Source organism: Pristis pectinata, chromosome 13, assembly GCF_009764475.1.
Source record: "Pristis pectinata isolate sPriPec2 chromosome 13, sPriPec2.1.pri, whole genome shotgun sequence".
Classification (NCBI taxonomy): Eukaryota; Metazoa; Chordata; class Chondrichthyes; order Rhinopristiformes; family Pristidae; genus Pristis; species Pristis pectinata.
The window spans coordinates 31399384-31415800 of record NC_067417.1 but is presented as its reverse complement, the minus strand read 5'-3'; the positions used below and the strand labels follow the sequence as shown (position 1 = coordinate 31415800).

General features: G+C 41.0%; 1 protein-coding gene across 1 annotated transcript in view; it reads right to left on the bottom strand.

The window, feature by feature from the left end:
- The window catches only part of adcy7 (adenylate cyclase 7), a 134018-nt gene that overhangs the window by 31999 nt on the left and 85602 nt on the right, over positions 1-16417 (bottom strand). The window contains 9 exon segments of the mRNA XM_052028017.1: positions 2027-2159; positions 3476-3488; positions 3491-3550; positions 3553-3635; positions 4880-5007; positions 13045-13070; positions 13073-13155; positions 13544-13689; positions 15746-15895. Coding sequence (XP_051883977.1) covers positions 2027-2159; positions 3476-3488; positions 3491-3550; positions 3553-3635; positions 4880-5007; positions 13045-13070; positions 13073-13155; positions 13544-13689; positions 15746-15895 — 822 coding nt within the window.

Sequence of the window (16417 nt, the reverse complement as noted above, 5' to 3'; positions counted from 1 at the left end):
CAGCAACTCCAAATTCTCATTTCAGCAGCAATTTTTCTCTAGTGCAAGTATCACCCATCAACCTGTGGCATTTCTCTGTATAACTATCAAATTAGGTTCACTTTAACACAGGATTCTTACGGATCACAGACTGAAGAGATGATTACTAATTCAGGCTGGGCACAACCACTTGAGAGGTGAAAGATATGCGCTTAATCTACACAATCATTGCTCGGCCGAAGAATCTTCCCCTTCACAGATTATAAAAGATACAACAAAACAAACATTGGTTACATTCTCCACTTCCATTTGTACTGTCACAGCAAATAATATCATTCAAAATGGTACACCTCCACAACCATGAATTATCAGAAGGCCCATTCACCTCACCAACAAACTAGAATTTAAACCTGTTCCTATGAATTAAATGGTAATGTTGTGACAAAGCACGTTTTTACTAAAGTGCTGCAACTACAGACTGGTTAGCTATGGGTATGTGCCAGCTTATTCTTCACTCTGAAAAGTTCTAAGCCTATTAGAATCAAATTCAGAGGAAATTCATTCTGAGTTGCCTTTGCTTATCCTCTAATAACTTAACATTATTTCACCCCAATCTCAAGCAATTTTTCCTGAGGGATCTATTTTTTCTTTAATCCTTGAATTAAGATAGAATCAATAAAACAAATTTTGCAAATGTTTAATCAAGAGTGCATATTATAAATGTTCTTGCTTAAGAAATTCAGACATATTTATTTTTGCAGATACATCGACCACCATTACTCATAAATGAACTAAAAAAAACTATCGTAAGAATTCCATTTTGCAGATTCTTTCAATGTATATTCATCGCAAGAATCCACCTTAACACAAAATAACTACTTCAATCCCCTGCATGATGTTTGTCTGCTCAGTATCTGACCAAGTTTCCACAAAAGGATGCCACAAGATGATCTCTGGAGAACAATAAACTTACAATGTCCAAGTGTTACTGTGTTTAAATTGTAGATTTCAACTTCTGAAATGTAACTACATTTACAAGTTGAAGGTTTGTACATAACTCTACCTGTAAATACCTTTATCAATTTTTATAACACTGATTACTTCTTTCCCTTTAAAGTGTGGTATAGGTCTACAGCTGTCAAGGAAAACTACCTTAAGGTTGGTGGATTGCTACTCCCTTAAGAGACTATGTCACATAATTAACAAAAATAAAAGAAGCTGCAGATGCTGAAAATCTGAATTAAAAACAGGAAATGTTAGATACATTCAGCAGGTCAGGTAGCATCTGTGAAAAGAGAAACAGAGTCAACATCAGTTCTCTCTCCCTCCCCTACAGATACTGTCTGACCCGCTGACTTGTTCCAGCATTTCTGTTTTTATATCACATGGTTATCTCTTCTAGCACTGTGGTTCAGTTGAAGACTAACCGCCTCAACAAATAGCTGTGTTTACTTAATACTTTGTATCTAAGGAAGTGACTGAGCAACTTAGCTCTGGAAACCAGTTTAAAAGAACTCACATATACATACCTGACTCGTCCCTGCTATCCAGCCCCTCAGTAAACACAGATGAAAATTATTTCACTTAAACCATGTCAACACCTGACAATTGCTATAGATCACTTTCTGTCCCTCAATCTAACCATTCTTGAGGCTTCATCTCAATCAGACCAGTGGTGGATATTCTAGCAGGAAATTCTAAGGAAGCCAAAGACAATAGTCATGATTCTTTAAATAGGAATGATAGCAATCTAGAGCGATTGAATGGGACTTTCCTACTCCTATATATCATTTGAATCAACCACTTCCAGAAGATTACATTCCAGACCAATAAGTGAGCTCAATTATCTGAAGTGCAGAAGAACGTGATAAATATGCAATCAAGTCCTAAAGTCTTCATTTGCATTCTTCGTATTTTTTCATAGTGATTCAACATATTTGTATCTTCCTTCTACAACATAGTACTTGACAACAGTTAAACCCCATACATATCACACACCAAGGTTTCTGAAACAATGTGAAAAGTTGAATTGGCATTGAATACTCACCCTTGGATCAATGACTAGGTAAGTTTTGAGCTTCAGCTCATTGAGGTAGGCATTTCTTTGGTGTCCATTTCCTTCTTCAACTTCATAGGCCTTATGCAAATAGCTCAGTGTTGCACCGGTGATATGTACACGACTAAAAACAGTACAAAATATCATCAATAAGCTAATTTATCATTGATGCATTTTTTCCAGCAATAGAAGAGAACTGTATTTTGGTTTAGACAAGTTTTAAAACAAAATGCACACCAAGAAGCTGTGGCTAATAAACACCAAACTACTTGTGCTGTTGTGACGCATTTTGTCCAAGTGAATTAACCAATTCATTACTTAAAATAATCTCTGAATTACCAGCTCCAATCACGTACTCCAAGCTTGAGAGCACAAACACAGCAGAGAAATACACATTGAAAAGACAAAATACTGTGAAGTATATTGAGACAGAGAAATCCCAGTATAAGACAGTATATACCTGCAGCTAGCAGAACAGATTGATAAGGTAATTCAGAAGGTCTACAAGGTACATTCAATTCTTGGCCCAAAGCATATAGCAATAGCGAGGTCATGCTCAAATCAACAAAAGCATCTGACAGGTCACAGCTAGCATCCCACAAAAATTTTTGATTAGCATCTTACTGAAAGGATATGATGGAAATTGAGAGAGTACCGAAGAAATTTATGAGAACTTTGGAAGAGCTGGAAAAGTTATGAAAAAATATCAACTTCACTATGTTTGCTTTTTTGGAAACAGCAAAAGCAAAGGAAGATTTAATCAAGGAACATAAAATTATGAAGGGCCAAGAATGGATGAATAGCAAGTTCTTATTTCTCTTAGTAATGAGATTAATAACCAGGTAGCAAGTAAAAGGGTTAAAGAGGAGTTGCCAACAGTATGTTCTTCCCCTAAATAGAGGCGGATGCATGAAACTCATTCCTGCGAGGGTGGTAGAAACCACATCATGTTGAAAAAGTACCTAATGAACACTTACGCTGTTTCCCACAAAACCACAGATCTTGAAATGGGACTAACATGAATTGCTTTTTTTTAGAGCACGAGACTAAATGCCCTCCTTCTGTAGTATGCAGTCTTGCTTATTTGCCAATTTGAACACAAACATTGATGAAAGCATAGAACAGTGTTTCCCATATAAAGGATCAGCAGCTAACATAGATTTCATATCTTATGGGTCCTATTGGCACAGAAGGAGACCATTTCAGCCCATCAAGTCCATAACAGCAATCCATCCAATCACAACCCAAGCTACAACCCCACATCCTCTCCTTCATGTAGACCTCCTACTTCCATCTTCATAACATTTTCCTGATCAGTGGCACTGTACTTGCCTCTAAGTGAGCAGAGACATCCATATTAAAATTACTTCTAGTTAACTAACACCATTTTGTGGAAAATTTGGCTCATATCAGAGACAATTACAGCAAAAAAATACTTACCCAGGCACTCCCCAGATTCCATGTGATTGGCTAAGGTTACATCATGTGACCAAACATCATACTGCCACTTCCTCACCCAATTACACCACACAGTACATTGCCAGAATGTACACCAACTCGCATACTGACTTACTCTACACCTGTTGCATCCCGGACTTGCCTGTAAAAGAACAAGAGGAGGTAAGTCACTCATCTTTAGAACATGAGATGAGAGACCACAAGAAGCAGGAGTAGGTCACTCAGCCCCTGTGCATGTTCCACCATTCAATCAGGTCACAACTGATGTCTTACCTCCATGTTTACTTTCCTGCACTAACACCACATTGCTCAATTTCTCCATATCTAAAAATCTACTGATTTTATTTGTGGAAATCCCAGTCCTTGAAACTGAATTATTTAAAATGAACTGTCTACAGGTCAGTCATCAGAAGTATGAATCAGCTCCACTGAAAGCAATTAACAAAAATGCATCGCGATGTTTTATATACGGCATGTTCCCAGATCAAAACACTGTCAAATCTCAGTGACGCAACCTTCTCAAGCAGTCAATTTACACATCCCATTTTCTGAGTTTAAAAAAAATATACTTTCTCAATTATTTAATTCTGCAGTTGCCTTAAAACTTATGCCCTCTTAGTATTGACTACTTTGCCTCCTGTTCACCTTAACCGGGCCTCTCAAATTCTATACATCTTGATTTAATCTCCCCTCAGTCTCTTTTTGTCCAAAGAAAACAATCACTCCTCATAACATGAGGGAAATGAGTGTGCTCAGTTCTAACAGTGGAACAATGCTACAATTGAACACGAACACATGCAGAAATATTGCTAATGTCACTAAGACAAATAAAACTAAAAATTAGCCATTCCACAATCTTGTACAATGGATAAAACACAAGTTTCCCATTCTCATTGTCTGATATGCTCGAGGGCTAGCAATAGTTTTTTCTTCAAATGGCAAAGATGACATTGCCAAAAAAAAAGACATCAAGACATTGACAAACTATAATTTCAACCATTGAAACATTAGACAATATTAACCTTAATGGAATTACTGATAAATAATCAAACATTTAAGCAAATAAAATATTTGCCAATAATTTGCTATTAATTGCCAATAAGTTTTTGATGGAAACTGGATAAAAGCAATTCACAGCCCATTTTCCATAATCAATTGTAACTTCCATCGACTTTAATGAAAGTGTTTGTTGATTCTCTGGACTATTTACAGATATCACCCAAGGTAAATTTTATCCCTTACTAAACCATATTTTCACTTCAGCTTGAATTTTTCAGATTCAATCCAATGTTCAGTAAGATTCTACGGTTAAATGGGAACTCAAAGTCAAAACAAAAGATAAATCACTACAACACTGGTGTTTCTCAGACAAGCATCATTACATACTCGATAGCTTCGCACATGTCAAGTCCCATTTTAACACAATTCTTTGCATGTTTTTGGTAAAGATACGGAAGTCCTGAGACGCAGTAATAGCAATCACCCAGTATTTTAATCCTCATACATTCATTCTCCTGCAAGAAAAAAGTAGCATCAGCAACGTTTGTTTATATTTATTACAGTGATATATCATACAATAAACCATTCACATTAAGGAATACATTCAAGTTATTTTAACTTCTGAAATTGCCAACAACGATAACAATACAAAAACAATGATAATTTAATTTTATATTCTGCAAAATAATAACTTAGAAAGTAACAGTGAAAACATCCAAATATTGATCTACAAATTTGAGTACCTAATAATTATAGTTTCCAACCAGGAATCATTTGGATCATTTACCTCAAATCCCATAAACTCATCTCTCTTTGTGGACATTTCATCGTTTTCTGGCATAATCACTGCATGGAGTGTTTTACTAAAACACAATATTCCATCTCTATAGAAAGAAATCCAGGCAGGTTTACTGCCTAGATCACAAACCCTTTCTGACAAAGAATGAAAAAATAAAGAGGAGAATGGATGGGGAGAGGGTGGGAAGAGAGACGTAGAAATAAAAATAAAATTATACACGTCTTTGCCATATCACATGATTGAAAAGAAAACCTCACAGATTTATCAAAATTGTTATCCCCTCAGAAAAAAGGCAATTGGTCACTGGGTCCCATCATGAGCTTTAAAGAAAAGGGTGCTGCCAGCTTGGGATGGTTCTCTTTGTTCACTGGAGCGAGTTAAAATTGAAACAGTCAACTGCAGCCTCCCAGGCAACGTCGACCCACTGCAATTCGCCTGCCGCTGAAACAGGCCCACGGTGGACACCATCTCCCTGGCTCTACACTCATCTCCAGAGCATCTGGATATTAAAGACACCTATGTTAGACTATTGTTTATTGACTACAGTTCTGCCTTCAATACCATACAAACTCATCTCCAAATTCCAGACCCAGGACTCAATATCTCCCTTTGCAATTGGATCCTTGACTTCCTGACCAACAGGCCGTAATCAGTAAGGGTAGGCAGTAACACCTCTGCCATGAGTATCCTCTAACCTAGTGCCTCACAAGGCTGTGTCCTCACCCCCTACTCTACTCCCTATACACTCATGACTGTGTGGCCAGATTCTGCTCTAACTCCATCTACAAGTTTGCAGATGATACCACCGTAGTGGGCCGAATCTCAAATTATGATGAGTCGGAGTACAGAAAGGAGATAGAGAGCCTAGTAGCATGGTGTCACGACAACAACTTTCCCTCAATGTCAACAAAACAAAACAGCTGGTCATTGACTTCAGGAAGCAGAGTAGTGCACACTCTCCTGTCTACATCAATGATGTTGAAGTCAAGATGGTTAAGAGTTTCAAGTTCCTAGGAGTAAACATCACCAATAGCCTGTCCTGGCCCAACTACATAGACACCGGGGCCCAGAAAGTGCACCAGTGCTTCTACTTCCTCAGGAGGCTAAAAAAATTCGGCATGTCAATTGACCCCCACCAATTTTTATGGATACACCATAGAAAGCATCCTATCCAGATGCATCACAGATTAGTATGGCAACTGCTCTGCCCAAGACCACAAGAAGCCGCAGAGAGCTGTGGACACAGCCCAGCACATCACAGAAACCAGCCTCCCCTCCATGGACTCTGACTATACTTCTCACTGCCTCGGTAAAGCAGCCAACGTAACCAAAGACCCCACCCATCCTGACTATTCGCTCTTCTCCCGTCTCCCATCAGGCAGAATATACAAAAGCCCAAAAGTATGCACCCCTGGGCTGAAGGACAGCTTCTATCCCGCTGTTATAAGACCATTGAACAGACCTCTTCTACAGTAAGATGGATTCTTGTCCTCACAATCTATCTCATCATGGCCTTGCACCTTATTATCTGCCTGCAGTGCATTTTCTCTGTAAGTAACACTAGTTTCTGCATTGTTATTGCTTTTCCCTTGTACTACCTCAATGTACTGATGCGATGAAATGATCTGTATGAATGGCAGGCAAAACAAAAGTTTTTCACTGTACATTTGACAATAATAAACCAATTTACCAATGTTCCTGGCAGCAGAGAGCTGTGTAACAACTGAGAGCAAAACACAAACTGCTGGAGGAACTCGGCAGGTCGAGCAGCATCTGCGGGGGAGGAGGAATTGTTGATGCTTCGGGTTGAGACCCTGCATCAGGGCTGAGAGTGGAGAGGGAAGATAACCATCATAAAGAAGAGAAGGGGAGTGGCGAGACAGGGGCCGGTAGGTGATAGGTGGACTAAGGAAGGGTGAAGGATGATAGGCAGAAATAGGCAGATGGAGGAGGGGGAGGGGAGGTTGGGAGGCAGAAGCAGGTGGGTAAAATGTGGAAGCAGACAAGGAAAAGAGGCAGACAGTGCCAGGTGAGGGGAGCAGAGGCTGAAGATGGAGGCAGACGGTAGAGGGCGATAAGCAGGGACACAAGGGCTACCAGTGCTGGAATCTGACAAGGAAGGAAGGTGATTAAGGGAGAGATGAAGGGCAGACCGAAGCAGATGTGGAAGGAGATACAGTGGATGAAGTATGTGGGTAGTGGATGGAACCAGGAGGGAGAGGACAACAGAAAATGGAGAACTGGAGGTGGAAAACACAAGAGGTGAGGGTTACCCGAATTTGGAAAACCCTTCATTTTAGACTACCCTGGCAGAATATGAGATGTTGCCCCTGGAAGTGGAGAAGGCCAAGGACACACAGGTCGGTGTGTGAATGGGAAGACGAGATGAAATGGCATGCAACCGGGAGCTTGGGATGGCCACTGTGGACAGAGCAGAGGTGGTCTACAAACCAGTCACCTAGTCTGTGCTTGTCTCACCAACGTAGGGGTGGCCACATCGGGACCACCAAATGGAGTAGACGAGGTTGGAGGAGGTGCACGTGAATCTTTGCCTCACCTGTAAGGGCTGTTTAGGACCCTGGATGCTGGTGAGGAGATTAGGAGATGTTGCACCTCCAAAGGTTGCAGGGGAAAGTGCCAGGGGTTAGGAAGGGCTGGGTGAGGTGGGAATAGCAGACCAGGGAGACATGGAGAGAGTGGTCCCTGCAGAAGGTGGCAAAGGGTAGGGCAGGGAACATGTGACTACTGGTGGGATCCTGTTGCAGCTGGCAGAAATGATGAAGGATGATGTGCTGGATCCAGAGGCTAGTAGGGTGAAAGGTGAGGACAAGGGAATTTCTATCCCCGTTCTGTTTGGAGGGGTGGAGGGTGGGGTCGAGGAGTGAGAGCAGAGAAGTCTGAGAAATGGAGGAAATTTGAGAGGGGGTTCCATCAACTGTAGTGGAATGGAAGCCATGTTTCTGAAAAAGGACATGCCAGATATCCTGGAGTAGATGGCCTAATCTTGAGAGCACGTGTTGGAGATGGAGAAACTGGGAGAAAGGGATGACGCCGTACAGGAGACAAGGTGTAACAACTAAAACTGCCACAAGTCAATGAATTTTAAGTAATCATTTTCCCCAACAGGCAAATTGTTTTTCTCACCCGAGTTTGTTATAGAATTCATTAAAAAAATTAGGCAATGAATTTCTATGCCAATAGACATAATGCTAAAAGGACTTTCAGCAATTCTAGGAGTTGCAAATTAACAGAACAAGAGGTAGTTTAAACTGCGTATGAAGTTGTTCCTCTGTGCTAAATCTGACTTCAGTAATCTGTTGACTAGCATTACTTTTACTGGGTCCCACACCATCATCACCCTTGGGTCACCATTGACTAGAAGATCATGGACCAGCCACATATGCGCTGTGCCCAAAGGGCCAGGTCTTCTGGGTGAGACACTCACCTCCTGAAGCTCCAGAATTTTTCCATTATCTACAAGGAAAAATCAGGAGGATGATGGAAAACTCTCCACTTGCTTAGATGAGTACAACTCTAGTAACACTCAAGAAGCTTCACACCATCCAGAAACAAAGCACCCTGGTTAATTAGCACAGTGTCCATCATTTTAAACATTAATTTCCTCCCTCCACCATTGGCACACATTGGCTGCAGTATGTGCCATTCACAAATTGCACTGCAATTATTCTAGACTGCTCTGACAACACTTCACAAACCTGTCACCAAGAACAGCAGTTGCATAGGAACACTCCTCCAAGTCGCACTCCATCCCAACTTTGAGTTATATCCCCAGTCCTCTCAATCCTTGAACTCAAAACCAAGCTGCATAATGGAAGTATCTTCAGAAAGCCTGCAGTAGTTCATGAAGGGGCTCACCATTACAAGAGCAATTTGAGATCAGCAATAAATGCTGGTCTTGACAGCAACCCTCGTAAGGATTAAAACAACCAAAACATACTAGTGGCAGAGATTACTTACTATAACTCCTAAATTTCTATCACACATATTTTCCTTTGATTTTTGCCCAATTTTTTCCTCTCTCAGTCTGAAGACTCCTCACAGAGTTCTGGTTTCAAGAGTACACGTCTTCCTTCAGTTGATAAGCAATGATTTTTCATGGATGAGCCTAGCGTCTACATGCTTTTCCACTACATTGCCACCACAGTCATGCCACACCCAATCTCCAGGGTCTGCAAGGATCAGTGAACATCAATGAGCAGCAGAATCCCTGGCCAATTTCTTAACTGCATGCCCAAGGTTCATGACTGTTCTACTGCTCCTAGCACTGATGAGTTAAGATGAGTTAAAATGAGCTGATCCTAAAATCATGCATGCCTGAACTGCATAGCCACAGGAGAAATGGTCAATGTGAGGCATAGAAAGCCCTTTATACAGGTCGTTCCAGTCTACCCAAGGGTTCCATTGCTGAGAATTGTCCGTAAACAATGTACATACGTAAGCCAGAAATGTCCATTTTCTACAGTAACCCACATGACATCGCTCTGTAAATGCTTGCTATAATTCTTTCATTTCATTGAATATTCACCATAACACTATCCACAATTAAACTAATGGAATATATAGTGCATCCAGTCATCAATGAAGACCATGAACACTTTATTATTCTAATTACACATTCAAAAATATGGGAAAATTTGTGTAAAGTCAGATTTTGAAACCTGGGAAGCCCCTGTATTCCTAATTTCAAAACAAAAATCTTCCATGAATAGGTCAGAATTTTAAAACATGCAAAGGAAGACCAATGATTCAAAATGATCAGTGGGAAGAGGAACAACTTTGGACCACTTGTTTTAGTTTAGAATCAGAATTATTATCACTGACATATGTTGTGAAATTTGTTGTTTTGTGACAGCAGTACAGTGCAAGACATAAAAACATTAAAATTACTATAAGTTACAAAAATAAATAAATAGTGCAAAAGAGGAATAACAAGGTAGTATTCATGGACGGTTCAGAAATCTGATGGCAGAGGGGAAGAAGTTGTTCCTGAAACATTGAGTGTGGGTCCTCAGGCTCCTGTACCTCCTCCCCGATGGTAGTAACGTGAAGAGGGCATGTCCCGGGTGCTGAGGGTCCTTAATGATGGATGCTGCCTTCATGAGGCACCGCCTCTTGAAGATGTCCTCGATGGTGGGGAGGGTTGTGCCCGTGATGGAGCTGGCTGAGTCTACAACCCTCTGCAACCTATTTCGATCCTGCACACTGGAGCCTCCATACCACAGACCATAAGATATAGGAGCAGAATTACGCCATCTTCTTTATTTCATGTACTGTGTGCATTCAAATATAACACTTTCAGTCCTGTATTCACCACCCTTTTTCTTAAATTTGTCTCCATGTTGCCTGAAGTTATATTCTTATCCCTTTCTAAACTTGCGGTCTTATTCTTTATTCTGGAGACTTCAGTAACCTCTCCTGCACTCTCCTTCCCTTTTACCTTATCATACTCTTACAATCTGTTGAACCCACCCCACCCCCCCCCCACCATTATTTTAGTTTAAAGCCCTATCTACAGCCCCAGTTATGCAATTTGCCAGGTCTCTGGTCCCAGCGTGGTTCAGGTGGAGCCCGTCCCATCGGAACAGCTCCCTCCTTCCCCAATACTGGTGCCAATGTCCCTCAAATTCAAACCCACTTCTCCCACACCAAATCTTTGAACCACACATTTAACTCTCTGATCTTATTTACCCTGTGCCAATTTGCACGTGGCTCAGGTAGCAATCCAGAGATTATTACCTTCTTGGTTCTGCTTTTTAATTTAGTCCCTAGCTGCTCAAATTCCCTCAGCAGAACCTCTTCCCTTGTTCTACCTACGTCATTGGTAGCCACATGGACCATGACAACTGGATCTTTCCCCTCCCACTCCAAAATTCCTCTGCAGGTCAGATGAGATGTCCCGAACCCAGGCACCAGGTAGGCAACACAGCCTTTGAGTCTCTCGATCCTTGCAACAAAGAATCGTGTCTATTCCCCTGACTATACAGTCCACAATCACAACTACATTTCTCTTCTCTGCCCCCTCTTGATTGGTTCTCTGAACCACAGAGCCACGGTTCATCCTTCCTACAGCCCCCACTCTCATCTGCACAGGGAGCAAGAATCTCAGACCTGTTGGACAAGCTCAAGGGCTGAGGCTCCTCCAGCACCACCTCTTGGATCCCCCTATATGCCTCACTCACAATCACACCATGTTGTCCCTGACCACAGGCCAAATTTGAAGTAGTTAATCTAATGGGTGTGACTGCCTCCTGAAACACAGCATCCAGGTAACTCTCCCCCTCCCTGATACATCACAGTGCTTGAAGCTCAGATTTCAGATCATCAACTCTGAGACGGAGTTCCTCGAGCAACCAACACTTGCTACAGATGTGGTCACCAGGAACCACAATGGGGTCCTCCAGCTCCCACATCATGCAGCTACAACACATCACCTGATCCTGCATCCTTATTTAATTAGTTGTGATTTGATGTCTTTTTTATTTAACTACTATAATAAACCTTACCTGTTCTTACCCTGCTACTCACCTATGCCTCCTTGCCAAAGCCTCAGATTCCCACTCCTACACTGGTCCACTCTGACAATGGCTGCTCCACTTTACCCTACCTTCCTTTTATTGGCTGAGTTGCCACACACTTAACCAATCACACAACTTTCTAAAAAAAACCTGCTAGCTCCTCCCCTCTGGTACAACAGGAGACGCCACTGCAAGTGGTGATGCAACCAGTCAGAATGCTCTGCACTGTACATCTGTAGAAATTTGCAAGAGTCTTTGGTGATGTACCAAATCTCCTCAAGCTCCTAATAAAGTCGAGTCATTGGTGTGCCTTCTTCGTGATTACATCAATGTGTTGGGCCAAGGATAGATCTCTTGAGATGTTGACGCCCAGGAACGTGAAACTGCTCACTCTTTCCACCACTGACCCCTCAATGAGGACTGGTGTGTGTTCTCCCGACTTCCACTTCCTGGTCCACAATCAATTCCTTGGTCTTGCTGACGTTGAGTGCGAGGTTGTTGTTGCGACACCACTCAACCAGCTGATCTATCTCACTCCTGTACACCTCCTCATCGCCACCTGAGATTCTACCAACAACAGTGGTGTCATCGGCGAATTTATAGATGGTGTTCGAGCTGTGCTTAGACACACAGTCATGAGTGTAGAGAGAGTAGAGCAGTGGGCTAAGCACGCATCCTTGAGGTGCACCTGTGTTGATCACCAGCGAGCAGGAGGTGTTATTACCAATCCACACTGAAGATCCAGTTGCAGAGGAAGGTACAGAGGTCGGTACAGAGGCCCAGGTTTTGAAGCTTATTGATTAGTACTGAGTGGATGATGGTGTTGAACGCCCAGCTGTAATTGATAAACAGCAGCCTGACGTACATTTTGCTGTTGTCCTGGTGCGAGGTTCAATATTAAATGCAACAAAAGGAATCTGGATAAATACTGACATATCCGAGAAACATTTACTTGTCTCCCAAAATTCCCATTCACAAAATGTGGCATCCTATCCTTGCAAATATTTAAATTCAAGTCCTAAAATTATACCAGGTTCACATGCTCACCACCCCCAAATATTTTACCCCCTCTGAAGCACAATTGCTTACACACACCTCATGAATTTATTTCAGGTGCATAAGTGGAATCACAGTTTCACACCTGTTTAGAACCACAATGAAGAGTCATGAGGAATAGTTTGGTTGTGGATAATGTGTTAACAGAACTGAATGCCTACCTTAGCAATTTGGTCAAACTTCCCAATAGTTCATTCAGCATGACAACCAGCTCCTTGGGAGAACAGTCACTCGCCAGACGGGTAAAACCCACAATATCTGCATACAGGATGCTGTTAACACCAGAAGTAAAAATGGCTGAAAAAAACTCTGATAATTAAATAACACAAGAATACCTGGGAATTGAGACAGAGTGAGTTTCAAAGGTAGTGAAAGCACCAAGGAACTATAGCTAAATAAAGATTAAATAAATAAAACCGCTTGTACTTTATTTGATGTTCTTCTGGAGAGCTTTGATCTGATGGTATACAATAAAGTAGTAAACAATTTCACATAACTGGAAATCTATCCATTGGAGACCTGGAAATGATTGTGTTTTAATTTGTTGTATTAAATACATATGACAAATATAGGCAGAATGAACCAACTAAAGATAAAATTGATAATAGAAGGCATGCTTGCTAATCTTTATGAATGCTATCAAGAATATTTACACTGTACCTGACATTCTGGTGTCTTTTCACATACAAGCTGTGGAAATTATCACGCTTATGTGGGTAGTAGTTATTTTCTTTCAAACGCTCAATAATAGCTAGTTTCATTTCCATAGATATATAAACAGGCAACACAGATCGCAGCAGGCTTTCCTGGAATAAATAAATTACAAGAGTACTCTTTAGTATTTTTATTGCCAATAAACATTTACCATTACATGAAGCATTAAATTACACTCAAGTCTAATTAATTTTAAGTTGTTTAAAAACCAACCCTAGTGCCAGCAAAAGAAGACTTTCCCTATGCCATAAACATTCGGCATACCCAAGGTAGGAACAGAAGAAATCTCGTGCATTTATCCACTATAATCATCCAAACAATTTCTGAACTTAAGAAGATATCCATTCAGATAGCATTGCAAATGAACTGCCAATTACATAAAGTCTTATACGTTGCAGATGCCACATGACTTCTTGGGTACTCTGTCTTTCTAATGTCCATACACTTCACATAGGGAGCACTACCTGCCAAGAGTGTGAATTGGATATGCCAGGATACAGTGCCCAAGATCTTTCAGCTACCTGCTGTATCTATCCTAAATTTGTGTTGCTTGTGCCCATATTTGAAAGAAGATCTGCACTGCAAAAATAGAGGCCACACCTCGCCAGAAAACATTTGAAAGCAACAGCAAACTAATGTTTATTCATCCAGTAGTCTGGCATCTTTGGGATTTGAGCACTTTCGTATCCAGATGTGGAAGTCTCGAGACTGCTGGCATATTCTTGATGGTGAATCTGTTAATACTCTCTACCCGAACTTGACACCAAGTACAAATTTGCCGAGATTTCCCAGTGTTTACACTGATGAATCTGTTCACTGATCCTGCACCAGCAATACACATCTTGATGTCATGATGTGAACCCAAGGCTAACGAATAGTGCAGGCCCTTCATACCAAAGCACCTGTTGACTAAGAGTTAAAGCATACATCAACATTAAAGGCAACCAAGCTTATCCAGTTCTCTTTCAGGTGTTTAAGACGAGAATTTCCTTACAGGCAAATCTGCCTTCAAGCACATTCCTAGCTATTCACTCCTCCAATTTCATGTCGTTATCCTGTTGTGTACATCACTTGTCGTTCTGAGCCCCAACACCAAACCCTCACCCGACAATCCTGACCAGATCACGTGGCTAACCCCTCCTTTCCAGGCTCTGCTTGGTTGTACCTTAAACTCTCCTATCATTTGTTACCTTTTCTAATGTCTGAACTCCTGTTCTTCAATCCCTCATGCTGTCTCTTCTCCCAACACCGCCACTTCCATTAATGTCCCTCTCCTGATGTCAGCCTGTTCCCCCAATAGGTAGGAAGACTCCTTCCCCTTCTATCCTTGCCCTGGTCTTTACTACCCCATCTCAGTCCTCCTCCTGTCCTTTCTACCCTCTCTTAACCAGTTTGAGGCAGGATCTGACCTGATTTAAAAAGAGTAGTTAAAGATCATTGGTTTGGCACTTCCATTGAGATAACTCAAATGTATTGTTATTCATAGAGTGATACAGCATGGAAACAGGCCCTTCGGCCCAACTGGTCAATGCCAACAAAGCTGCCCCATCCAAACTAGTCCCATTTGCCAGCATTTAGCCCATAAACTTGTTTTTTGTATTTTTTTTTCTTCCTTCTTTTTGTTTTGCTTCCCACAAAGTCAGAGAATGCACCAGGTCAGGCCCTGGGGTTTTATCCACCTTAATGCACTTGAAGGCTTCCATTACTCCAAGGCCTCCTTTAAGGCCTCATGGTACCTAAAACTTTGAAAGGTAACCAATGACAAGAGAGATTGAGGAACAACCAAGCCGAGCCTGTCAGTATAAATATGATGCGGCGTGAATTAACGACACTGCAGCTGGTGTATAACTATTACAGTTTTCATTGCTCAGATATGTACCTTATTTAACAATTGTAATCTAGTCAATAATGATTTTACCACCAGTGTTTAATCTATGGTAATAACAAATAATTTTAACCTGTGAATGATTTCTGAGTATACAGGTATATTAATCTTAGTGAAAATTGTTGGGAATGTTTTATCCTACTTCTCATCCACAATCTCTACAAACTGAAGTTGAGAAATTTAATCAACAATAGATTATTTTCTTCAGTGAATATTTTTCCCTTATTTATGGGAAAAACATGTTGAAAACATGTTATCCTCACCTGCTGCTTCTTCTTCACATCCAACTGCATCCCTATTTGGATACAGCGCAAAGTATCCTCATAAGTTTGCTCCAGGGCACGTTCCATTGAAAATTTATGAAAAAAGCCAACCAAACAACCACACAAAAATATCACAGCATTGGAGATCAGCTGGAAAACCAAAACAACAATATCAGTTTTTGAATATTGCACCATATTGCACAAATGTATTACTTCTGTAACATGCAAGAAATATCAAACCATTTCATGTATTGAATTTCAAAACTTTACTACAACGTATCAGACCTGATTGTAACTTTCTGCTTTCAAAATACAGTGAAACTACATTTTAATTTATGCGAGAAGGTTGAGTAACCTGTGGGGTGAGGGAAGAAATGTCAATGTATAATTGATACCATCTTACACAAGTGTTTTATGTTTGGCAGCTGGTGGCTAGAGTGAAATGCATTAAAATCCCACAAGTATTAACAAAACAATTGAACCATTTGACTTGGGCCATATTTGACAAGTGAACTGAGCTTAACTCTAGCTGAGGAGTTGGGGTGGGATAGCTTCTGCCAGTTCTTCTGCAGAGAAGAGTTAAAGTAAGCACTTAAAGAAGAAATGAAGACCCATCATATTGTGCTTTCTGAATTCCAACACTGCTCAAAATCATTGACATGGTCATGTTTT